At 46.0% G+C, this 24,986-nt stretch overlaps 1 protein-coding gene across 5 annotated transcripts in view; it reads left to right on the forward strand.

Moving 5' to 3' along the window:
• SESN2 (sestrin 2) overlaps positions 1-12,746 on the forward strand; it is a 60,993-nt gene extending 48,247 nt beyond the window's left edge. For 3 of the 5 annotated variants that reach the window (XM_082231658.1, XM_082231660.1, XM_082231662.1), the window contains exons 3-10: positions 564-761; positions 2,543-2,725; positions 3,230-3,442; positions 4,089-4,248; positions 4,898-5,013; positions 5,633-5,823; positions 7,203-7,347; positions 8,158-12,746. In XM_082231658.1, coding sequence (XP_082087784.1) covers positions 564-761; positions 2,543-2,725; positions 3,230-3,442; positions 4,089-4,248; positions 4,898-5,013; positions 5,633-5,823; positions 7,203-7,347; positions 8,158-8,244 — 1,293 coding nt within the window. In that variant the 3' untranslated portion in view covers positions 8,245-12,746. The remainder of the gene's footprint in view (positions 1-563; positions 762-2,542; positions 2,726-3,229; positions 3,443-4,088; positions 4,249-4,897; positions 5,014-5,632; positions 5,824-7,202; positions 7,348-8,157) is intronic. The other 2 variants (XM_082231659.1, XM_082231661.1) reach the window with 1 other exon arrangement.
• The last annotated feature ends 12,240 nt before the right edge of the window (positions 12,747-24,986 follow it).

Consider the following 24,986-nt stretch of genomic DNA (forward strand, 5'->3'; position numbering starts at 1 on the left):
TTTGTTAAGGATGCTGTGAATTGTAGCTCTGTGAAAGGGGTGCTGCCGTTCCCAGAGTTCTAGTCATGTCCTTTAAAAGTATGGTTTGGATCTGCCCATAGAGATGGTAATCTACTTGGACAGGGTTGTTTTGGTAACATTGTGTATTTGACATTGTGTATTTGAAGTGCTTTTAGCAGCTCCAAAAACTATATAGGCACTCAGGGTTAACTCCAGACTTTCAGTATTTTGCAGGAGGGTTTCAAGTGCATACTGGGAAATCTAGGTTTGCGCGGTTAAAGTGAATTAAAGCGCTTTGTCACCCCAGCACAACAAATTCACTTTTCATAAAGGATTGTACTTTTTGTGATTAGGGAAGTAATGGGGAAACGCACTGTGAAAACTAGTGGAGCTCTTCACCATATAACCTTCAAATAAATGTGAACAAATGCCTCGTTAAAAGTCTGGATGCAATCTAACCTCTGCGTATGCTTTTTGCAAGCTAATAGGCACGAATGCTCAATAAAAGAGGCTCCCTTGGACAACCCATTACATTCCTGCCTCTTTTTTTTAACCTGTTGTAGATCCTACAAGAAGGAGTAGAGAGTGCCCAGCGGCGCCTCTTCATTGAGGCCTTTGTTTCCACAGGCAGGGTGGATAACATTACCATGGTGATGGGGCTGCATCCTGAGTACCTGACAAGCTTCTGGAAAACTCAGTACCTCCTGCTGCGGATGGATGGGCCTTTGCCATATCACAAGCGCCATTACATTGCCATCATGGTGAGTGACTGAGGAGAAATGGGAACCTGAGTCAGTAGGTGTAGATTTTAAAGAACACCTCATTTTAAAATGTTTCTTCTTCTTCTTCTTCTTATTTAATTCCCTAGCTATCCCTGCACCTGTTTAGATTCTGTGTTATGAATTACAACAGAATTACCTCAGAGTTGTTTCTAATCCTTCCAGTGGTCATAGCATTGCCCCAGGCAGCCACTCCCCAACAACACCCACAAAATGGCAGGTTTTTGTTTGTTTGTTTGTTTTTTAAATGGAGTGGCTGTTTCTATCACTGTTTCACTTTGTATTTTTATTTATTTGGACAACCTACATGCTGCTTCTATTTAAACAAAACTCTGAGCAGTTTATGGCATAGATTAAAATGTCTTAAATATACAGCAAATACAAAAAGTGCCCAGATCATTTCTACATTCCCTAAAACACGGCTAAGCATTGAAATAAATCCTGTTTAGTATCAAAATAATAAGTCCTCTGAATCCTCTTTAGTATCAAAATAAACATTACACCATAGAATCAGCTACAAAAATGTGTGGAAGATAGAAAACAGCTAAACAAAATAGCCTCTGAACATCAGAAAGTAAGGTATTATAAATGAGAATCAAATAAAAGTTATAAATGTAACATTTTAAAAAGTAATGTGATTGGCAGTTAGGCAAAACAAAATCAGTTTGCCACCATATGTGACTCATTCATAACCATTAAACAAATCATCCTGATTAAATTCCCATCTTATTCCCCTCTGGCTGCTGGTCACTTTTGTGTGTTTGTGTTGCCTAACTGCACACTCCTTACTGATTTCCCTCACAAGACCTAGAATATTAGAGGCCCCTTCTGCACTGCATATTTAAAGCAGTTTCATATCTCTTTAAACAGTCATGGTCCATCTCTTCCCCCCCCCCCCCGTCCGCCTGCCCAAGAATCCTGGGAACTGTAGTTAGCAAAGGGTGCTGAGAGTTCTTAGGCCACATCTGTTCCCCACCTAGACCTACAATTCCCAGAATTCTCTGGGAAGAAGAATGTATTGTTAAGCCACTTGGGGAATAATATTACTGTGAGAGGGACAGAGCTTGCCTAACAGCACTCTAGTTCTCGGGATTCTTTGGGGGAAGCCGTAACAAAGTGGTAATAATCGTGCTTCAGTTGGTGCGGATGTGGCCCTATAGCCGTAGGGATGCATTCAATGTTGGTCTTACTCAGAGAAGATCCATTGAAATTGAGGTACATGGCTAACCTGGTCCACTTCAGTAGCACCTCTGCTCAGTGGCAGAACGTGTACTTGTCATGCAGAAGGCCAGGTCCTCAGTTTACTTCCTGGCACCTCCACATTCAACCAGGAAAGACGCCTGTCTGAGCCTGTGTGGAGCCACTGTCCATTGGTGTAGACCAGCTTCCCCCAGGCTATTGTCCTTCAGATGCTGCTGGACTACAACTCCCATCATCTCTGACCATTGGCCACTCTGGCTGGAGCTGGCTAGGAACCGAGCAGTCTAGAAGGCACCAAGCTGGAGAAAGCGTAGTGGGCCGATGGTCTTGGCAGTAGAAAACTGCTTCCTGTGTATCCCTTGTTTTTAGAAATTATTATTAATAATAATAAATTTTATTTATACCCCGCCCTCCCCAGCCAAGACTGGGCTCAGGGCGGCTTTCCCCCAAATCTGGGTCCCGTGTTGTTAATGTGGCCATGTACTCTGATTCCTGGCAGAGACTGTTCTCCTGCATTTCTTTATGAGTTACCCCTCTTATTAAGTTACCCCATTTTTTCTCAGGCTGCTGCAAGACATCAGTGTTCCTATCTGGTTGGCTTCCACATGGGGGAGTTCCTACAGGTGGGTGGGGACCCAGAGTGGCTGCGAGGCTTGCAGTATGCCCCACAGAAACTGAGAAACCTCAACGAAATCAACAAGATCCTGGCCCACCGGCCCTGGTTGATTACCAAGGAACACATTGAGGTGAGTAACTGAGGGTGGAAGGAAGGAGTTGGGAGTTGCGTGAACATCCATTGAGAACTCCACAGAGGACAGTGTATTGATTCATAAGATCATTGCTTTTTTAAAAAAACTCACCCATTTTCTTGTTAATGGCAGGCCACAGAAAGTGATTCACATACAAATATATGAAGCTGACTCATACCCGGTCAGACCATTCTTGTCTGTTGCACGGATAGGGTACATTTTTGGCCTGTGAGCCAGATCATTATCTGGCACCACCCTATGGACCATCTTTGTTGAGCAAGACAACCTGCCTGTCAATCACATGACATCAGATGGGGGGCAGGTAGATTGCCCTGCCACCTGTTGAAGCCCATTGCCCTGCTGTTTAGGAAGCACAGCGCAGCCTTGCCAGCCTTATGTACAGCAGAGTTCTGAGCAAGATATTATTCATTTCCCATTTAAAGATGAGCAGTTCTTCTTTTGATGCATGGAACTAAATGGGGACCCCTTTGTTTTAAACAGGCGCTCTTGAAGACGGGCGAAAACAGTTGGTCTCTGGCAGAACTCATCCAGGCTCTGGTGCTCCTCACACATTACCACTCGCTTGCATCCTTCGTCTTTGGCTGCGGCATCAATCTGGAGATCGACCAGGAAGGAGGCCATGTCTTTCGGCCGCCCTCGCCACGCAGTTGTGATAGCAGTCCGGCCTCGGAGGATGGAGTAAACAGTTCCAGTGTGAGTGGCAGTAAGGGGAGGGGTTCCATTTTTCTCAATGCATTAAGGACCCTTAAAGCCCAGTAGAAAACAGCACCAAAAACTGGCAGGGTCCATTCTTGGAGAGTGTTGGGAGTGCTGTTGTTTCCACATTATATATCTGCTTACCTGAAAGCCTTCGTTGTCCTGCTTTTCAGCCTGAAAGGCTTCCAGAGTGGCTTATGAAACTTTAGAGATTTATTTTAGGAAGCTTATACTCTTAAGCAGTGCTCTTTTCTTTTTTTTTTTAAAGTTTAGAGATACTCTCATTTTCCTACTCATATTTAAATACTGCCTGTCAATGAGGCCAAACTTAGAGTCACAAAATATTTAGGGGTATGCATATCCCTGCATCCCCCCAGGAAAAAAGCACTGCTTTTAAGTAAAGACCATTGGCCCATATAGTGTTGTCTACACTGACTGGCAACAGCTCTCCAACAGGCTCTTCAAGGTTTCAAGAGGGGGACATTCCCACCCCCAAGTGGAGATCCTGGGGAGTGAACTGGAGGCCCCTTTGCATGCTGTACCACTGAGCTACAGCCGTTCCCCAATTAAGCACTTTATAAAAGTGTGCCCCTCTCCAGCCGTCATTCTGGGGACTGACTGGTTTCTGTCCCAATGTTCTCAGGGCTCAGATGCTATGGAGGAGGTAGAAGTGCTGATGGAGAGAATGAAGCTTCTGCAAGAGTGCCAGCTGGAAGAGGAGGCAGTCACCCAGGAAGAGATGGAGACCCGCTTTGAGATGGAAAAGAGAGAGAGTCTGCTCGTTACTCCCTCGGGTAAGACAGGCAAGTTCTCAGATGGGATCCAAGCCATTTCAGTGGGGAGTTTCCTAGTGTTATGGCCTGCTAGACTTGGAAAAGATTTGAGGGGGGGATCTCCCAGTGACTGTGCTGTCAACAACCAAAAGCAGACTGTGCAAAGGGAAGTAGAGACTCTTCCACTGGAACTTAGTGCAACAAGGTAATCCCCCTCACACAGCCACAGTTCCCAGAGTGGTTTAACAATCAGTCCCTCTTCCTAGGGAAATCTGGGAATTGTGGCTCTCTGCAGGGAATAGGGATCTCCTAACAACTCACAGCACCCCTAAACAAACTACAGTTTGGTTTGGTATGGTATGATACTGCTTTACATGTATAGTACAGATGTGTTCTGCATTTAGCCACTGAAGCTGGAAAAAGGAGAGCAAGTTCCTTTTGTGAGAGAAGGATTATACACATGCAAGATGGGAACTATAGTGCCATTCCTATCCTGTCTTGGCAAAATGAATAAAGAATAATTCTAGGCTCCAAACTCCCTTTATTTTTCTAGGGTGGATTCTAGTTGAACAGCTTATTTGCACATAGCACCTGCCCTGGTATAAGAGAAAGCACTGTCCGGAGGGAGGTGTTTTTGATGCTCTCACATTAATCTTCCTTGGGGCTTTATTTCCACTAGACATTGCTGAACACTCCCTGCCTCCCAATGTGATGTGCTTTGTGGAGGACCCAGAATTTGGATACAAGGATTTCACCAGGAGAGGAGAACAGACGCCCCCAACTTTCCGAGCTCAGGTACCTTGTCCGCATGCATTCACGGTCCCTGCTGTGTGTGAAGGTTCCTTGTCTCTCCCAACCCCACTCCCTCATTCTTCAAAATGCAATGCCAGTTCTGTCCTTTGATAGCAATCCAGCAGATTGGTAATATGCAATATTTGCCAGTGTGGTGTAGCAGTAAAAGTGTTGGGCTGTGACCTTGGAGACCAGAGTTCAAATCTTATAGATAGATGAACTTAGTACCTGTGCATTCTACAATGCTATATTGTTCTACTTTAAGTAGATGAGTGCAGGGCAAGAGCTGTCAAAATGGCAAACCACTTAAGAGCATCAGTAGGCTTTGTGGCACAGAGGCTGTTTGGTGGTGGCCACCGACTTGAATTGCTTTAAAAGAGCATAAGTCACATTCATGGCGGCCAAGGCTATAAGCAGCTACTAACCACATATGCTTTACCTCCATTGCCAGAGGCATCATGCTTCTGACTACCAGTTGCTGAGAATCGCAGACTGCTTTTGCGCTCCAGTCCAGCCTGCAGGCATCTGCTTGGCCACCGCGAGAACCGGATGTTGGACTGGATAGGCCATGGCTTGATCCAACAGGCTCACTTTATGTCCTTATGTTTCATTTTCTACACAGGATTACACCTGGGAGGACCATGGCTACTCACTCATCAACCGCCTATATCCTGATGTGGGGCAATTGCTGGATGAGAAATTCCAGGTGGTCTACAACCTGACGTATAACACCATAGCCATGCACAGTGGGGTGGACACATCCATGCTCCGGAGGGCCATCTGGAATTATGTGCACTGTGTCTTCGGCATTCGGTAAGACTTTGGTTTCTCCCCTCTCCTCCCCTCCCCTCCGCGCTGCATTGTGTCTCATCAAGGCTAACCTGAGACCTTTCCAGACCTTTACTTTGCTGAATGATTACTTCTAAGAAAGGAAAGCATTGGATCAAGTTGCTTGCAGCACCAAACCATAGCATGGCACTTTGTGGATGAGTCTTGTACTCAGGTGCGCCATCAGTCCTTCGTGGATTTTGCTTAATTAGTTGCTTACCCGTTTGGGAAACTACAAATGTCTGAAAAGTGGGATTAGAAATTGTAATAAACTTTGCAGATAAACCCTAGTTTGCTGGTTCATGTCAACTATGGTTCGCCTCAGATCAGGAAGTAGGACACATAGGTGAGAGGAGGAAGCACACAAGCCCAAAGCTTAGTCATGTGATGCTAAACCATAGCCTGGTTCACAAGAAATCTACTGAGATCCATCGTCCTTCTCAGACCGGTTGCTTTGTTTAGTATAGGACTGAAGGAGGAGATTGACTGTTTTGTGTGTTTTGGCTGGATTGATTTCTGTGACTAGCCTTGCACGGATCTCGCCAAACAGGTGTGACTCAAGGGAGCTGAGTCACCTAATTCATAGAGAGGTCGGATGTTAGGCACGTTTGTGGGATGTGGGAGGACTTGTCCTGTCATATCCTCGGCTGGATCTGCCATGTGAATGGAACAGCTTCCCTAGAGCAGGGGTAGCTAACCTTTTCCTACCGCTGGTTTCTCTTTCTGCCCACCCTCTTTCCCTTCTTCACCACCCCCAATGAAATTAGGCCAGGGGTTCACCCCCTGACTTAAACGAAGAGGGAAGGGACAGTTGTGCTGTTGGTTGGCGTGTGGCTAAAGAAGTGATTTCTCTAGGAAGCGCCATAGCTTAGGGGCATGTGCTTGCATGCAGAATTTCACTGGCTCAGTCCCTGGCGCGTCCAGTTTAAAGTACCTTGATGAGCAGAGCCAGGAAAGGGCTCCTCTGCAGAAGACGCCAGAGAGTTGCTGCCCATCAAAATGGACTCTACTGTTGGAAGATGGATAAAGAAAGAGGATCTCTACACAGAGTGCATGCTTAGATTATGGAATTCAATCTCCCAGGAAGTAGTGATGGCCACCAACTTGGATGGTTTTCAAAGAGGATTAGATGTACTTTGTGGCTGTGTTCTGCTACCAACGCCAGAGGCCTTAGAACGCCAGTTGCTGGAAATGGGGGGGGGGTGTGCTTTTGCACTCGGGCCTGGCATGGAGGCTTCCCCTAGGCATCTGCTTGACCTCTGTGAGAACAGGATGCTGCACTACTTGGGCCACTCGCGTTCTTAATGTTTTGACTCGACAGAAGGCAGCCCCGTAACGTTCACATCTTTGCGCTTCCCCCCCAGGTATGATGACTATGATTACAGGGAGGTGAACCAGCTCTTGGAGCGCAGCTTGAAAATCTACATCAAAACCGTGGCCTGCTATCCAGAGAAAGCCACCAAGCGCATGTACACTCACTTCTGGAGGCATTTCAAACATTCTGAAAAGGTAAAGCCACATGGTGTTTCCTTGGGGGGTGAGGGAGAGGAGAAGGGAGGTCTGTTTCTCTCTCACTCTTCCTGGGGTCTCAAGAGACTGGTCTGAGTTTCTCATGGCTGAGAGAGTGATAGCAGGGACGGGGGAGCCGAGGACACAACACACACTCTGTGATGACGTGTGACAGCAATTTCCATCATCACTGGCCATTGGCTGCACTGGCTGGGCTGATGAGGTTTGGGTCCAACAACACAGGGAGGGTCCCAATATAGGGTATGGCTGCACACTTGTACACTGTGGGTTGTATCCAGGGCTTTTCCTAGTCTAGAGTAGACCCATTGAAATGAATGGACACAACTAAGTTAGCAGTTGTCCCACAAACTTTCAAATGAGCTGATTTATTTTCATTTCCTGTTTGAATTTCACCTCTCCTTCCATGAAATGAATGGGCCTAAGTTAGTAAAACATCCATTCAGTGGGCCAGGACTAGTATTGGATATATCCTATACTTTTCTCATAAGAGCTTTTGTCTCCGAAATTGCTTGGATTTATATATATATATATATAATATATATGCTGCTCTCCTAATCAATGCTGAGCTCTGAGCAAAGGCTCCATTGGGTGTCACCATTTAAATTTCCCACAATATCCCAGGGAAACATCAGGGGATTATAACTGGGGGAAAGGAGCACCAGTTGCCAAGGAAACAAAATTAAAAAGGAGGGCACAGGCAGGCATCAGCGGTAGTCCCTGCTGGGCCTTGGCATGTTTGCTCTGTTCTCTGCCCCTTTCCATTCTGACCTATCCCTTCTCCCCTTCCAGGTGCATATCAACCTGCTTCTGCTGGAGGCCCGCATGCAGGCTGCCCTGCTGTACGCCTTGCGTGCCATCACCCGCTACATGACCTGACGGGACTCTGCTCCCCCTTGCCGTCCCTAAGGGGGGCAGGCCAGCTGTTTTGGACAGGGGAGCCTTCCCCTCCCCACACAAAGGCGTGTTTCTGGACTAGGTTGCGAAAGACACTTTTGTCACCTTGCTCCCCCTGTGACTTTTTGGAGGGCTGTGTGTGGCGTTTCTGACACTGTTCTGAGCATCTCCTGCCAAGCGACCGGCCAAGGAGGGCGGTGCAGGAGACCAAACTCTACACGTGTGGTGAAAACCAACTTTGCCTAACCCCGGCTTTCTCGGCTGAGACTTGGGAGCCACCCCCCTCCTGCTGTGTGGCTTGTTGGCTCTGCCACCAGCAGGGAAGAGGGGTGGTCATGTTTGGATGGCCAGGCTTCCGGCCTCCATCTTGGAAGGCTCGTTTTGCCAATGCCCTTTTGCTGGCCTGTCATGTGTTGAAATTGGTGGTGGCTTCCTGTTGTGGCTACTCTCAGATACCTCCCCCTACACACCCACCCCTACCCAGTAGGTGATTAGTGCAATGAATGTCGGATCTCGTGGCCATGTCCTTTGCAACGACAACGCTGCTGGACCAGCTGAGGCAAAGACTTGATTAACCAAAGAGATCTCTCTGCCGCAATGTCGGGCTTTCCTTTCTCTACCTGCTGCAGGACTTTGAATGTAGGACTGTGAATGTTCAAGGAGGTCACGCTTTGGAAGGTGGGGGGAGGCCTGAGAATCATATGAAACAAGCAGTTTCCCCACTGCAATTTTGGTGACTACACTACATTTCTTAGCTTCCTGCCTGAGATCACTGCACTCCATATGGCAACTGGCTTAAAAGAGGTCACACGGGGCAAAAGAATACCAGGTTGTGATTAAGTTTGGCCAGATTTCCCTTTTTCTTTTCACCTTGTCAAAGTGGGCAAAATGCAAGGGTCTCTCCTGGCCAGGGATGGAGAGATCTCTCAGCTGAGGAAACCAGTTTTGGAGTACACAGATTCTTAAGGACCAGATCCAGAACAGAAGGCTGCTGCATCTGTGAAAATCGGGGTATAGATAGGGATGTCCAACTGTGCTTGCCTCCCTTAAAAAAGCATCATCTCCCAACTTTTGTTTGTGTGTGTGCGCGTGCATGCATTTAGGCTGTCTCACAGATCCCAGAACTCGGGTGTTAGGCATTTATGGAGCTGTTATTTTCTCTGCCTCCTGGCCCTGTCCACAAGTTCCTCTGTGTTTTGATTAGGCAACAATGGGCCCACCTAGATGACCCAGAGTTGGGGGCTGAACAAACATTTTCAGAAGAGGTTGGCCTGATCTGTTTGTGCGATAGAATAAAGTGGTAACACTTACCATGCAATGCTCTGCCCTAGTTTAGGTTGCAGGTGAGGTGCCATTTTTAAATGCTCTCCTACAGTAAATAAGTAGATGTCCCTGTAGGTAAAGAGCCAGCATGAAGGAAGCAGGCTCAACTAAACCCCCTCTCTCTGATATACTTGTCCTTTACTTGCAGGGAATAAAAAGATATACACATATATATATAAAACATGAGAGGGCATGGAAAAAATGTGATCCTTCTCTGGCTGGCTGAAGTGGTGTGCTGCATTCTCCCACCTCATTCTCTTGCATGTTTAGAACAGACCCTCACCTGTTGCCAAAACAGTCTCCAGAAATGTGAATATGTGGAAGTATTTAAAGAGCACTGACCAATGGAGAGTGGAGAGCATTTAAACATCATGCCTTAATGTTACATTGTGCGCTTTTCATCTCTCTCTCAAGTTAGGAGGGTTCCCCCCTGCCAAGAAAGACCCTATTCAGGCCCTATGCTTAACACACACACACACACACACACACACACACACACACACACACACACGTTCTTCATGTGTCCACTGTGTATCTGCCTTAACTGATTTCCCTGGTCAGAGAGTAGATCACTAAACTGTGAAAAAGCAAACCTTAAAGATAACTTTTCAAACAACACCACACTCTTGTTGGGTTTCTTAAGCTACTTCCCCCCTCCCCCCACTGCTAACCCATTTGTGGGTGTGGTTTTTTTACACTTCAAGAAGGAACTAAATGTCCATAATTTCAAAAGGTTTTAACACCTAAAGGTGGTGTAGATGCATATCGAGTTCTGGCGCTTTCTCCTTTCATATTCACAATCTTGAATTTTTACCTCTTGGATTGTTGCCATGAAATTGCGTGTACCAAACCCCTGGAGTATGCCCGCAAGATTGTTTTGGTTGTTCTGTATATATGTGCCTCTTTCCCCCCCCCCTTTTTTTTTAAACTTTAGTAATGAAAATCCTGTGTTGGCTTGACTGGTAAGAAGAACAGGACTCTAGGGAGCATTCCTGAAATATATGAAAGACTGGCATGGGCAGAGGTTGCTCAATCTAGCCTAGTGTTCCCCAACCTGTTGCCTTTCAGATTATTTTGGAGTACAGTTCCCATCAGCCTCGGCCAACCAGGCTGTGCAGACTGATGGGAGTTGTGGTGCAGAGCTGATTGAAAGCTAGTGCTGCCTCTTTGACTTGGCCTCCCAGGTCTGGTTTGCTCAGGTCAGAGAGAGCCTATGTTACCTCTGAGTTGGTTATGTTGTAAATATGCCGTAGGAGCTCCCTGTGATGAGTCCAGACTTTGGAAGTATATGCTTATTGTTTCTATAAGCCTTAAGATGGGGGATGGGGAACCTGCACCCCTCTGTATGTTGCTGGACTCCCAACTCCCATCAACCGCCAGCCAACATGGCCAATGTTCAAGAATGATGAGATTTGTAGTCCGGCAACACCTGGAAGGCCACAGGTTCCCCAGTTCCTGCTCTAGGAAAAGTAAAGATATCACAGAGCTGGCATAGGCAGGGAAGCTAAAACAGTATTTCGACCTTTGTTGGTCAAAGATAAGGTACACAGGAGGATTCATTTGCTGGGGCCTACCTCATATGACTGGCTTTACAGCACATGAATTGGTATTTTAAGATAGCCAAAATGGTACCCTACAGACATTGTAGGACCATTGGCCATGTTGGCTGGGGCTGATGGGTGTTGTAGTCCATAGCTTCTGGAAGGCGGCACATTGGCTGCCCCATGGCTTCCCAGTCCGTCCGTCTGTCCCAATACAGTAGATTGGGTATGGAGCCTTGGATTTCTCAAATTTCACCTGGTTGTGTAGAGATCAGAATGATTTTGGTGTTTATATGCTGACTTTCAAAGCAGGGTGATTAACATGTGGTCCTCCACACACTCTTGGACTTTAACTTCTTTCATTCCTGGCCCTTTGGCCATGTTGGCTGGGGGCTGATGGGAATTGGTTCCTAGCGACATCTGGAGGACCACTGGTTAGCCACCCTTTTGTAAATTCTCAAGATACTAGTGATCATGGCTTTCCAGACTGACCCTGTAGATGCCTTGAGAGACTGCAAAGGATATTCTTTCTTCTAACTGAAACACATTGCTCCCTGGGTGGAAAAACAAAAAGGCTGGGGTTTATGTTTGGCTGCTTAGTTAACTCTGCTTCAAGACACTGTACGGTCACTGTGTGTTAACATTCATTCACTTCCTGCACTGCAAAGCAAGTCTTGTGGTGGTGTTTGTAGGCGGAAGGCGGGGCCTTGACTCTGCAAGGACCTAAACCACACTCTGCAAGGCCACACTCTGCAAGGACTCAAGGTTAAGTCGTCCCCCTCATTTTTCACAGGGGGAATACATTTGAAGTGGCTTCACCAGAGTAGCCTGCTGCCCAGCTTCCCTGGAGAAACAAATTAAGCGTAATGGCTCGTTCTCTTTGCCCACGGCAGTATTGCACATTAAGGCAGCAAATGCACTGTGAAATTCAAAGGCTAGCTTGGCCCGTGACTAAACTGAGCTGAGCAGGCCTCGACTCTTTATTCAAGCTGGTTTTGATCTTTTCCTCACTTCCCCCTGCCACCCCCCTCTTCTTCCCAAGCCGGTTTTTTTAGCTGATTTAGATACTTGCCACTTTTACTTAAGGAGCGAAAAACCTGGTCCTGTCCGTATCCAAATGCAGTTCTGTTGATTGACTATCATGTGTCCTGTTTCAGGTGGGTCTTTCCTAGGAGAGCTTTGTCTGTTTCCACCTTGAGAGGTGCAGTGTGGGGCGGGGGAGCAGAGGGTCCCACAGCTTCCTGAGAGAGCAGGCTGTGTCTGTGACTTTAGCCTGAATGTGCCACTACCTTTCACATTTCTCCCAGTCTTTGTGCAATGACCATTCTCAAATCTCATGCCATCAAGTATACTTTTTTTAAAAAAAACAAAAACCCAGTCCATGCACACCATCGCTCTCTCTTCCTGACCTCACTCCCTCCCACTCCCCCTTCCCCACCCCTCCAGCAGTACAGACTTGGATGTCTCTGGAACCTGGATGGGACCTCTGCTCCGTATAAGTTATGTTATGTGTGTGTTTTAAAAAAATGTATTTACTCTTGACTGTACCAGTGTTGTGACTTTGCTACCAGTTCTTGTTTGTTTTTTTGAGAAATAAAGTTGCCTTTTGGTTTTTCCAAACATCTGTCCTGCTTGTTTTTAAACTGAGTTCTTGCCTACATCAGTGAAACCAGGGGTTGCCAACCGTTTTTGAGCCTGTGGACACATTTGCAAAAGAAAGTGCTTCTCCGTGCAGCACATAGTTAAACTATGGAACGCGCTCCCACCAGGAGACAATGATGGCTGCCAACTTGGATGGCTTTAAAAGAGTGATTAGACAAATTCACAGAGGAGAGGACTATTAGCCTGAACAGCTGTGCTCTGATGCCACAGGTGGAATCAGCAATGCTTCTGGATACCAGGTGGTGAAAACCACAGGAGGGAAGAGTGCTCTTTGGGGTTGAATCTTTCTGGTTCCCCACAAACATCTGTTTGGCCACTCTGAGAACAGGGTGCTTTGCTAGAAGGGCCACTGGCCTGATCCAGCAAGCCTTTTCTTACATCCTTGAATGGGAGAAACACTTGTGGAAACCACAGGTACGCGCACACAGCCCAACTTATTGTATTGGGTACAACAGCATGCTTCTTTCAAGACTTGGGGCCCCATGTGCACTTCTGGAACCAAACTTGGTTTTCAACAGAAGATGAAAAGCTGGATTTAGGAACATAGGAAGCTGCCCTTGTACTGAGTCAGACCCTGACTGGCAGTGGCTTTCCAGGGCTTGAGACAGAGAGTTTAGTCCAGGCCTACCTGGAGATGCCAGGGATCAAACCTGGGGCACTCAGCATGCAAAGCAAGCGTGCTTAACTACTGAGCCACATCTCTCACGTTCAGGAGCAGGGGGACTGTCTTCCTTGTTCAGGCTGAGGCTCCTAGAACCCATCATTCTGTGTGTTGACAGAAGAAGAGCGTGCTGGAACAGGTCAATGGTCCATCTCGGCCACCATCCTGTTACTCACAGTGGCCAGACAGATGCCTGTGGGAAGACGGCAAGAACATTCTCCCCTCTGCTTTCCAGCAACTGGTAGCGGCATTCAGAAGCATTACTGCCTCTACAATCGAAGGCAGAGCATAACCCCCGTGACTAGTAGCTGTCCTCGACAGCCTTATCCGCCCCGAATTTGTCCAATCCTCTTTGAAAGCCATTTCTTCCTTGCTGTAGCCTAGCAGCAGTTCAGGATGGACTGAACAGTAGTGCCTTATCTTATCCCCATATCAACCCTGCCAGATAAAAGTTTAGGCTTGCAGCTCAGGCCCAGGTGTGCCTGTGCAGAGCGGCTGCAGCTGCTCCCTCGCCAGTACCAGCCAGTCTGCTTCCTAGTCCTACTCAGCCACTTGTTTGGCTTGTTGTTAAGGCAGTCACTAAGACTCTTTTGTGACTGCTGAAACAAGGCACCTTAAAAGTGAATTATCATTATAGCATCAGCGATCCGTGAATGGGTTGTTCCTCGTCATGTTCAGGTGGTTAGGACGAGCTTTCAGCCGGGGTCACATGCTTTGAATATGCATTAAATATACGGTGGAGAACATAAGAAGAGCCTGCTGGGTCAGCCCACTGCCCATCTCATCCTACATCTGATTATCTCAGTGGCCAGTCAGAAGCCTCGTTTGGGAAACCTGTGAGCAAGATTTCAACACGAGAGCACTTACCGGCTCCCACTGTGGTTTTCAGAAACTGATGTTCAGATACCAGTAGCCAACAGTAGCCCCCCTCCTCCTCTAAATGTGTGTTGAATGTCTCCCTGCCTCCTATCCCAAACTGCAACCCTGGCTGAGATGCCTACAATGGGCATGTGTTTGTACGTCGGAGGGGCACTGCCATTTGAAAACAGCCATTCCTTTGGGGTCTCCTTTGGCCAGCAGCCTGATGCAGGCCATGGATGTTTGGGTTTGATGGAGGGGCGAAAGGGCTAGAAGTAGCTTTGAGGACCAGCATCCAAGGATTTTTCCATCCCAAGGCTCTCGGTTCGCAGGAGTTACTCAACACCAGTTTTGTAAGAGCTTCTGGGATAACAAGCTTTTTATCAGCGGTGAGCAGACATGAAGCAAGGCAGAGAATGTTCCGTGCTGCTACGAGTGCAAAACTCATCTGGTTAGTGGTAGATAAGAGCAGAGCTCAATGGCATTTCAAACCTCATATGCGACTGGCCGCCAAAGTGTAACAGCCCTGTGGGGGCTCTGCTTAAAATGGGCCTCCCATTTGGATAAGGCAACATGCAAGCCATCCCAGTGCAAAGCTGGTCATATTTTAGGAAGGCCTGTAGCTCAGGGAGAGAAAGTGTGTCTCAAGGCTGGATTACTGCAGTGCACTCTACGTGGGGCTTCCTTTGGGCTTGATCTGCAGTTAGCACAGAACGCTGCAGCATGGTTGCTGACAGCAGTGAGAACCTGTCAGCATATAACACCTGCTGGTTGCCTATGGGTTACTGTTAATAGATAAACCCCTTAATTGCTTGGGACTACTTTACTTGCAGGTTCGCCTTACCACATACATGCCCCCTCAACCACTTTGTTCAGCAGAACTGGCACTGTTGCAGACGCCAGATAATTTTCCTTCTGCAATTGATAGAAATCAGTCTTTCCGTGTGGCAGCACCTATGGAACTCCCTGCCTATTGACACCAGCCAGGCTCCTGTGTTGTACTCTTTCTGGTGTCTGCTGAAAACAGTTTTGTTTAGGCAAGCCTATCCAGACATGTATTTATTTTATTTTTTTAGCTAGTGCTGATTTTAATCATTTTAAACATATTTTAAATACTTGTTTGAAACTATGTTTTACTGATAGTTTCTATGATTTATTTTATATTTTAAATCACTTAGAAGTTTGATTGTTTGTTTGTTTTACAATTGAGTGGTATACAGTGGTACCTCGGGTTAAGTACTTAATTCATTCCAGAGGTCCGTTCTTAACCTGAAACTATTCTTAACCTGAAGCACCACTTTAGCTAATAGGGCCTCCCGCTGCCGCCGCGCCGCCAGAGCATGATTTCTGTTTTCATCCTGAAGCAAAGTTCTTAACCCAAGGTACTATTTCTGGGTTAGCGGAGTCTGTAACCTGAAGTGTATGTAACCCGAGGTACCACTGTATTGAATTTTGTTAGCATCAATAAAATAAATGTCAAACAGGGCTGGGGAACCTAGGATTCAAATTTGGTCTATGAGGCTGCTTTTTCCATTTGCCCTGTAACTGATGTTAGGTATGGGCCAGTTAGTTTAGTGGCTGCAAATGCACATTTGGGAACTTTAAACTGTGCTCCTGATCACGCATAGGCAAAGGGAAGCCAACTTCCACCCTACATCCCATCAGCTGATGGAGGGTAGATCAAAAGCTTCAGGGCTCCTGACTACCTGTCACATTCGGCCCATTGCAAGGCTGGCTCTGATAGGGCTCTGACCTGTGGAGCCAAGGTGGTTATCCACCCCTGATGTAGAAGGAAGCCCTCCCATTCAGTTCCTGGCTTCTCCTGCTTGGACTGGGAAAGGCACCTGTCTTGAAACCTGGAGAGCTGCCTCCAGGCAGTGTGTGTAGATGGGCAGAAAGTAGTTCAGAAGCTACTGGTAGGTTTTTGAATCTGATTTGCAAGGGTTTCTATTCTGGGTTATCTAACAATATCCATAACTTACTATTAAGGCACACAAAACTCTCCTAAATAAGGTTTCTGAAACAGAAAACAAGGAATGGAGCTTTTTAACCTTGTTTCTGGCATGGATAGAATATTCCTGGGATGAGCACATGCTCAGAGGCACCCTGTCCATTTATTCTTAATAAAAAAATTCCTTCCAGTAGCACCTTAAAGACCAACTAAGTTAGTTCTTGGTATGAGCTTTCGTGTGCATGCACACTTCTTCAGATACACTGAAACAGAAGTTGCCAGATCCTTCTATATAGTGAGAAGGTGGGGAGGGGTATTACTCAGAAGGGTGGTGGGAATGGGAGATTGGCAGATAGCTGAGATGAGCCTGTTGACGACTCTTAACGACTGCAATAGGTCTTACAGGAAAAGGCAAGGGGTGAGAAGGTGAAAAATGGCTTAGTCATGTCATGTATAATGAGATAAGAATCCAATGTCTTTGTTCAGACCCGTTCTCTCCATGGTTTTAAGTTTGGTAATGAGTTGCAATTCAGCAGCTTCTCTTTCCAGTCTATTTCTGAAATTCCTTTGTAGTAAAACAGCTACTTTGAGATCTTGTATAGAATGTCCTGGGAGATTGAAGTGTTCTCCTACTGGTTTCTCTGTTTTGTGATTATTGATGTCAGATTTATGTCCGTTTATTCTTTGGCGTAAGGTTTGGCCTGTTTGTCCAATATAGAGAGCTGAAGGACACTGTTGGCATTTGATGGCATACACAATGTTAGACGATGAGCAATTAAATAGTCCCGAGATGGTATGTGTGATGTTGTTGGGGCCAGTAATGGTGTTGTCCGGGTGTATGTGGCAGCAAAGTTGGCATCTGGGTTTATTGCAGGCTCTGGTGCCAGTGTCCGTGTTTGCATTGGGCTCTGGTCAGTGGATCTCTGGCTTCTAAAAAAAGCCTGAAGTCTCAACACTACCAGCAGCATAGAAAACTACTGAACTAGATGAAAGGTTTACATGTTTCTGATTCTACATATCTTGCAGTTGTGTGCTTGCAAGTACAACACATTTTGACAATTGTATGGCAAGAGCTGAAATCTTGCAAATGATTGCTTTAAAGTAAAAAGATCAACTCTTCCAAAGCTTATCTTTTGCTTTTCCTAATTTCCATGAACAAACCCTTGAATGCTTTTAAGATGTAATCAACCAGTAAACACACAAAAAAGCAAGTTTCCAAGGTGATAAGAGCTAAAAGGTATGGTGCAGATAGCCTGAGGGCTCACACATGAATGTTCCTGATGGCAGTATCAAGCAATGACTTTTGTGTCAATCAGCACTGATAAAATACTGCAGACGGAGCATTAATATATCACCTTAAATGCTGGGGTGAGTGGGGAGGGCTCTTCTCTGGCCTGAGTATTGATTCTACACTATGTGAGCAGTGCTTTGTGTTATTAAGTGCACTAGTAGATACTAGGGCCAAAGGGACAGATTAATTTGCTCATAGAAGAGTTTGATTTTCATTCTCCACCGACTGCTGTCCCACACTTCCTCCTCCCTAAACCTGGATAGTCCCTATGCAATCAACACAGCTATCCTATTTAGATTTTCATAGCTTTTTTGAGAGGCCCATTAAGTGAAGACCACCTTCCTATGCCAGGCGTGTCGGTCTTAAAAAGCATTTAGGGATTTTCAAATCCTTTTCACTATTGTTATCACCAGTTGCTGGTTTTATTTTATTTTGGTATTATTCTGCTGCTGCTTTTTCCTGTTTATATGTTTTATTTCCATACTTTAAGGCAGCCGTCCCCAACCTAGCAACCTCTGGATGTTGCTGGACTACAACTCCCATCATCCTTGACTGTTAGCCATGCTGACTAAGGTTGACGGGAGTTGTAGTCCAACAACATATGGAGAGCCCCAGGTTGCAGGATCCCACTTTATGGTTGTTATTATTTTACTATTATTATTCACTGCTACCTGCTCAGATAATGTTTTCTATTGGGCGTATAGAGATATTGTAAGTACTGTAAGTAAGTAAGTAAGTAAGTAAGTAAGTAAGTAAGTAAATGTGGTGTGTGAGCATGTACAGTGGTACCTCGGGCTAATTACTTAATTCGTTCTGGAGGTCCGTTCTTAATCTGAAACTGTTCTTAACCTGAAGCACCACTTTAGCTAATGGGGCCTCCTGCTGGCACTGTGCTGCCGCTGCACGATTTCTGTTCTCATCCTGAAGGAAAGTTCTTAACCTGAGGTAATATTTCTGGGTTAGCAAAGTCTGTAACCTGAAGAGTATGTAACCCAAGGTACCACTGTATAGAAACTAGCCTATAGCCATAGCTGTCAAGTTACAGATTTGAAAATAAGGGACCAGCAGCCTCGAAAATAAGGGATCAGCAGCCAAAATATGGGATTTTCCAAGCACAGGTATATTCAACTTCTGAGCCCCTCTGAGCCAAAGGCAAAAAGCCCAGCCAGCAGCCAAACGAAGCCTCAAGCGGTGGTTCCCACAGCACAGCAACCCGGCAAGGGGGATGCAGCAAGGGAAACCACCATCACCTCTCTGCTGGGAAGCGCTGAGCAAAGGCGAGTCCCCAGGCAACGTGGCCGATTTGATTGGCACAAGGCATGCAAGCTCCATCCCCCAGTTGTTCTTAGACTCCTTATTGGGCGAGCAACGCAACCAAGCAACACAGTTGGAGCCTCCCTCCTCCCTCGCCCTCCCTCCCTTTCCCGCCAAATAAAGGACGGTTGACAGCTATGCCTATAGCTTGAAGGTAAAATCAACATTTGTTGCTTCACCCTCTTTTGCCTCTAGCCATGCCCATCAATGGCATGCAACACCCCCCAGAAGAGAATACGGCCTCATACCCTCCAAAATGAGGTGGCCCAAAAATCTGGGTCCAAAATCCTGTGTGAGTCACGTGAACTGCGTAAGATTTTCCCAGGGAGAGATCTTGGCCCGAAATCATGCAAGAGCAAGGTGCCCCAAATGGCCACCGTGCTCTTGTGGGGAAAAACAAGACGTCCCAGTTTTTCCAGGGCAGTTGAAAAAAGTTTCCCCTCCCAGACTTAATGGGTCAGGACTCCAGTAATATCTTGACGGTGCCAACCTCTGATGTTAGCCATGGGTGAGGAGATAGTTTGTGGCAGCTGGGATGGAGGCTTGCCTCTTAGGCTTCTTTGGGTGGTCTTGGCCAAATGGCGGCCTCTCCACTGTCATGAACGCAAGAGGTAACAGTTGCAAATCTCCTCCGCTTCCGGTGATTAGTTAAACAAGGGCAGCCTTGCCTCTTGTTGACAGCTACTGTTTGCACGTCTTAAAACGGTTCCTGCTGACAGAGCCAATACGTGCGGGATGTCTCCAATGGCCGGGGGACCACATGATCGCTCTGAGCAGCACGTGACTCCCATCATCATTAGTCTCCGAGAGCACGAGACAAGCGGGCTTAGTTGATGGCTTGATCACACATTGAGCAATCAGGCCTCTTTGCGAAGCAGGATTTCAACAATCAAGTTGTGTGCGGATTGCCGCTTGCATCTGTGGATTTCCCCCGCTTAATACATGGGGAACCTTGGGTTGCGATTACTGCATAAGGCTTATATCTCTCCATAAACAGAAGGGGAATGAGTGGGCAAGGATAACAGCCTGACATATCAGATAAACACCCCAATGCTTTATTTTTTTGTATGTTTAACATTTTTATTCTTCTTGCAAGGAGTGCAGGGTTGATGTCACATGCCACTTCTTCTTTTGCCAAGTTTAATCCCACAACAACCCTGTGATGTAGATGGTGGTGAGAGATCAGGGGCTTCCAGATGGGGATTTCACACTGCAAATTATTCCAGTTTTGTATTTCTGTAAAGTAACTTATTGGATTTTCTGCACCAAGGGTAAATCCTGACTGAATGGATGGGGAGAAACACAGGCAGGCATTTTGATGCTGGTAATATTATGTAGATGCTGGAGGGGGTGGAAAACAGAATCTTGCCTGCATGGGCAGTACTGATTTCACAATAAGAACTTATAGTGACTGGTCCAAGGTAAGAATGGGGGAGATATTTGATTCAGATCACATTTAAAGGTGAATCACATTTCAGAAATGCAAACCAAAACAAAGCCGTTTTTCAAAATGTGCACTTCTCTGAATTTTGCAATGCTGTTCTGCTCCCAAAACGACCAAGGTTTGCATAAAATGGGCGCATGCTAATTTATAAGCATATACCTGTACATTCAAAAAGAACTGCTGTAACTGAAATACAAATATTATTATGCCCACTAGCCTGTGTTTGGTTGTTATGGTGAATGTACCACTAAATGCAGTACATATTTTTTAAACAAAACCAATGCAAATCCCATGGTCTGTATGAGCCACAAACAGGATACAAAAAGGAATACGAAAAGGTAAAAGGGAATAGCAAGGGATATGTAAATAAATCCATTTAAAAAGTGCAGTGAACACAGGCATCCTGTTGGGTAGGCCCAGCCAAAGTCCCATCGGTCACCAATTTCTGGGCCTCAGGAATGTTTCTGCAGACAGTGCGGCATTCTGGACTCTGCAACGCCAATAATAATATTCACTCCTGATTGCAGGCTCCAAGGTGCAGATGGAGATTATGTCCCATCTGGGTCAGAGACAGGCAGACAGCTCTCACCAAGGACAAAGTCTGGAGCATGGTGATTCCATTGTTTGCCTGATTCCAATGGCTTAAGTGGGTTCCTTGTGTTAACTGGAGGTGGGAATCAGTCCTACAATAGCTACAGCTGATGGCATTCCGGGCAGAGAGGGCTACACCTACATTTTTTATCTTACCATCTTATCTTATACCCACCCTTTATAGGTAAACATGCGGGATGCACATTCACAACCCGCAGCATTCGCAACCTGTAATCGCGCAATTTAGGGCTTCAGCGCATGCGCAACCCCCGAAACCCGGAAGTAACCCATTCCAGTACTTCCAGGTTTCGGTGGCTCTGTAACCTAAAAAAACGCAACCTGAAGCATCTGTAACCTGAGGTATGACTGTATTCAGAACAGTTTGAAACATCTTACAAGGTAATCGTAGCTTGGGGTCTCAGTATTCACAGAAAATAATAACAAAAGTGTGGGATAGATAAATAAATAGTGTATGAGCCTGCAGAGGTGGGGAAAAGAGCTCATTCCATCAGCCATGCTTTAAAGGCCAGCTCTCTTGAGTTGCCTCCTGCGATTCATCATTATTTGTGGTGTGCAAATTTTGGCTGATGCTGGAGCCTGGAGACACAGCAGCAGGTACTGCTCTGAGCTGGAACCAAAGCCGGGGGTCAGGGCTTCCCTGGAAACTGAATGGGGTGGCAAACTCTATTGGCTTGTGAGTCCTCCCACCCTGTGCTCAGGTTGCATGTATGTAAATAAAACCACACATCCTAAAGATGCCACAGTCTCCATTGACCTTCATTCCAAGGCCTCTTTTGTTGCTATGTGTGTTTCCCCCACCCTGCTTGGTTACCTGTTCCAAAAGAACCCCCAATATGTGTAACTTTTCCTTGTGTGGGACTGGTTCCAGCCCCTCGATCGTTTTGGTTGATTTATTTTGCAGCTTCACCAGGCTGACAATATTCTTGTTTGATAGGTAGTGAGGGGTGGAAATCATGGACACCTTCCCTGCCACCCAAGGAAACTTGCAGTCTTTTCTTGACAGTCATCAAAAAAGTATTTCCTTTTAGGGCCATGCAAATATATGAGGTGAGCTGTTCTAAGTCCACCTGCAACTAGGTCTTGTCCATAAGTTACAGCGTGCACTTTCTTCCTAGATGGGCAAAGATCGCCAGCTGTAAAACAAAACAGCCAGTTTCTATCTTAACCACAGAGCACGAGCCAGTGGCAGATGGCTTGTGGGTGACATATGTCTTATACTGAGGTCATCAAGCAGAAGAGACAGTTTGAAAAACATTTGAAAATGATTTTGAAACAGATGCTGTCAGAGAAAGAAACAGCATGTGAGACTATATACCGTTTCACAAGCTTGCTTTCTTTGTCAGATAGTACCAGATATACTTTTCTCCCCAAATATTTTTATTGATTTTGCAGTAGCATACATCAATTGAACACATTGTCATCTGTAAGGGGGACAAAGGTCTTCTAACAACTCTCTGCACTGTTAATAAACTACAGTTCCCAGGTTTCTTTTTTTTTGGGGGGGGGGAGCCATGATTTCCAGTTTTTTTCCAGGCTCAATTCAAGGTGCTCATGTTAGTACAGTGTTTAAAGCCCTAAATAACTCAGGCCCCAAATACAGGAAAGACCACTTCCTTCCCTACAGACCCTCTCAGGTGCTAAAATCGGTGGAGGGAACCCACTTGGTGGTTCCACCGCCCTCAAAAGCTCCCTTGAGATGACACTTGTGAGGTATATTTTTAGGACCCACCTTATTTGTGAAGTTTTATATTGCTGCTTTTAATATTGCATAATATTGTGTTTTAATTCTTTTAACCCACCCTGGGACCTTAGGTGAAGGGCAGGTAATAAACTGCAACAAGAGCAACAGTTTAAAGTGATATGATACTGCTTTGAACGGGTAGTACAGGTGGTAGAGCCTCAGAAAATGAGCTCTATTTATTGCTAGTATGTAGGATGAGCTGAGGAAGCCTTCCTTACCAATTTGTCAGGCTGGCACAGGCCCCCTTCAATAAAGTATGCCACACATTCTCGTGATGCCCTGGGTAGATGCTAGTACCTATACCATCACATCTCCATTCGTCACCTGCCTTTACATAAGAAACTGCCTTATACCAAGTGAAACCACTGGCTCACCTAGCTCAGTCTTATCAACACTGATGGCAGTGTAGACCAGCAGAAGCCCTGTGGTGCTCTCCAGATGCTGTTGGACTACAGCACCCATTATCCATTCCAGCATGGCCAATGATCAGGGATAATGGGTATTGTAGTCCAGCAACATCAGGAGGACAGCGCTTCAGCTACCCCTAGTCTGAGCTTTCATCCTGACCTGAGGATGCCAGGGATTAAACCTGACAAGCCTGTGCTCTCCCATTGAGCTTTCAGCCCTTCCCTTTCACATCTCTGCACTGCGAACCAAAGTATACCTTTTGCCACGGCTATGCAATGGTGGTATTTGTATCACTGTTATGCAATTGCCTATGAAAGCAAAGGGAGATTAATTCTGACTTTCACGTGCATTTAGGATCTCATCAGCAGATGGCAAAACGGTGACAGGCACAGCAGGCCAGGCCTTGGCAGGGAGGAAGGTAGACTTGTGTTATCTGACTCAGTCCTACAGCTCTCAGAAGCATCTTCTCCCAACTAGTTTTTTCCAACCAAACGTAACAGAGTTGATTGAAGCTTGTGTGGCAGCAAGCTGCCCTTTCTGTGCCCTCGAAGGTAGCTATAAATCACTTTGTTCTTGCAACTGCATTCAGCAGGAGTGAGACATGGGGGTGATAACAACAGATATACTCAGATGGTTGCTCTACAGACACCTGCTCTTTAGAGTAATAAAAGGGAGGCAAAAATGCAGGTGATTTAAGGTGTTCAGAAATTTAACATGCTGGGCTGTAAAGTGGAAGTCCATGGAGTCCATGCAGAAGGGCTCAGTGGTACAGCACACACTTCACATGCTGAAGGTCCAAGGTTCGATCCCTGGCATCTCCAGGAAGGGCTGGGAATCTACTGGCTGAAATCCTGGACAGCTACTGCCAGTCAGTGTACACAGTGTACACAGTACCGAGCTAGAGGGACCAATACTGTGTATCTGAAGAAGTGTGCATGCACACGAAAGCTTATACCAAGAACTAACTTAGTTGGTCTTTAAGGTGCTACAGGAAGGAATTTTTCCATGCTTTTGCTTTGTAAAAACCAAAGATCACAAAGGGATGGGAGAAGTTGCTACTCAGTGGACTACTTAAGCAAAACCTGAAGTACAAGCCACCCAACAGAGAGGCAAGTAAACAACTGTAAATTGCCGTTTACTGCAGTTTGGTGGGAAGCTGCCCTATAATCAGGGCTTTTTTTCAGCTGGAACTCACCAAAACTCAGTTTTGGCACCCCTCAGGTGGGCGCTATTGCCATTTTAAGAGAACAAGGGAGACATTCATAGTGAATTCCAGCACCTCTTTTTCTAGAAAAATAGCACTGCTTATACTGAATCAGATAGACCATTTGTCCATCTAGCTCAGTATTCTACAACTGGCAGGTCTCTCTGGGTATTCAGACAGGGGATGTTCCCAGTCCTACATGGAGATGCTGGAACCTAGAACCTAGAGCCTTCTGCATTCAAAGCATGCGCTCTGCCAGAGTTGCAGTCTTTCCTCTGAATGCAGAAATACAGAATTTTGCCACTTGCTTAGAGATATACAATGTTCCTATATGGCTGGTGCTGAACTGGACGAGTCTTTTAAAGAGCCTAAATGGAAGCTATATGCAAACCAGTCTGGACACTTCTGAGAAAGGTGCAAATTATGTAATAAGAAAATAAACACCTGTTCTGAGTCACTGCTATTTGTAGAAAAAAATTGCTTTGCAATCTTCTGAAAATATGGTGATTCACTATAGTCAGGGCATAGTAATTGTTTTTGATCAGCACAGTGACAGAAACTAAGCAATAGATACAGTTGCCTTACAAGCCTGGAGAGGATGTCATGACGCAGAATAGATTTTTGTGGCTTTGGCCGGAGTCCATTGCCTTCCCAGTACTGCTCTGCACCTCACCAATCTTTGTCCTCCATATTCCTGTTTTTAAGTTCACTGCC

Source organism: Podarcis vaucheri (assembly GCF_965113315.1).
Source record: "Podarcis vaucheri genome assembly, chromosome: 7".
Classification (NCBI taxonomy): Eukaryota; Metazoa; Chordata; class Lepidosauria; order Squamata; family Lacertidae; genus Podarcis; species Podarcis vaucheri.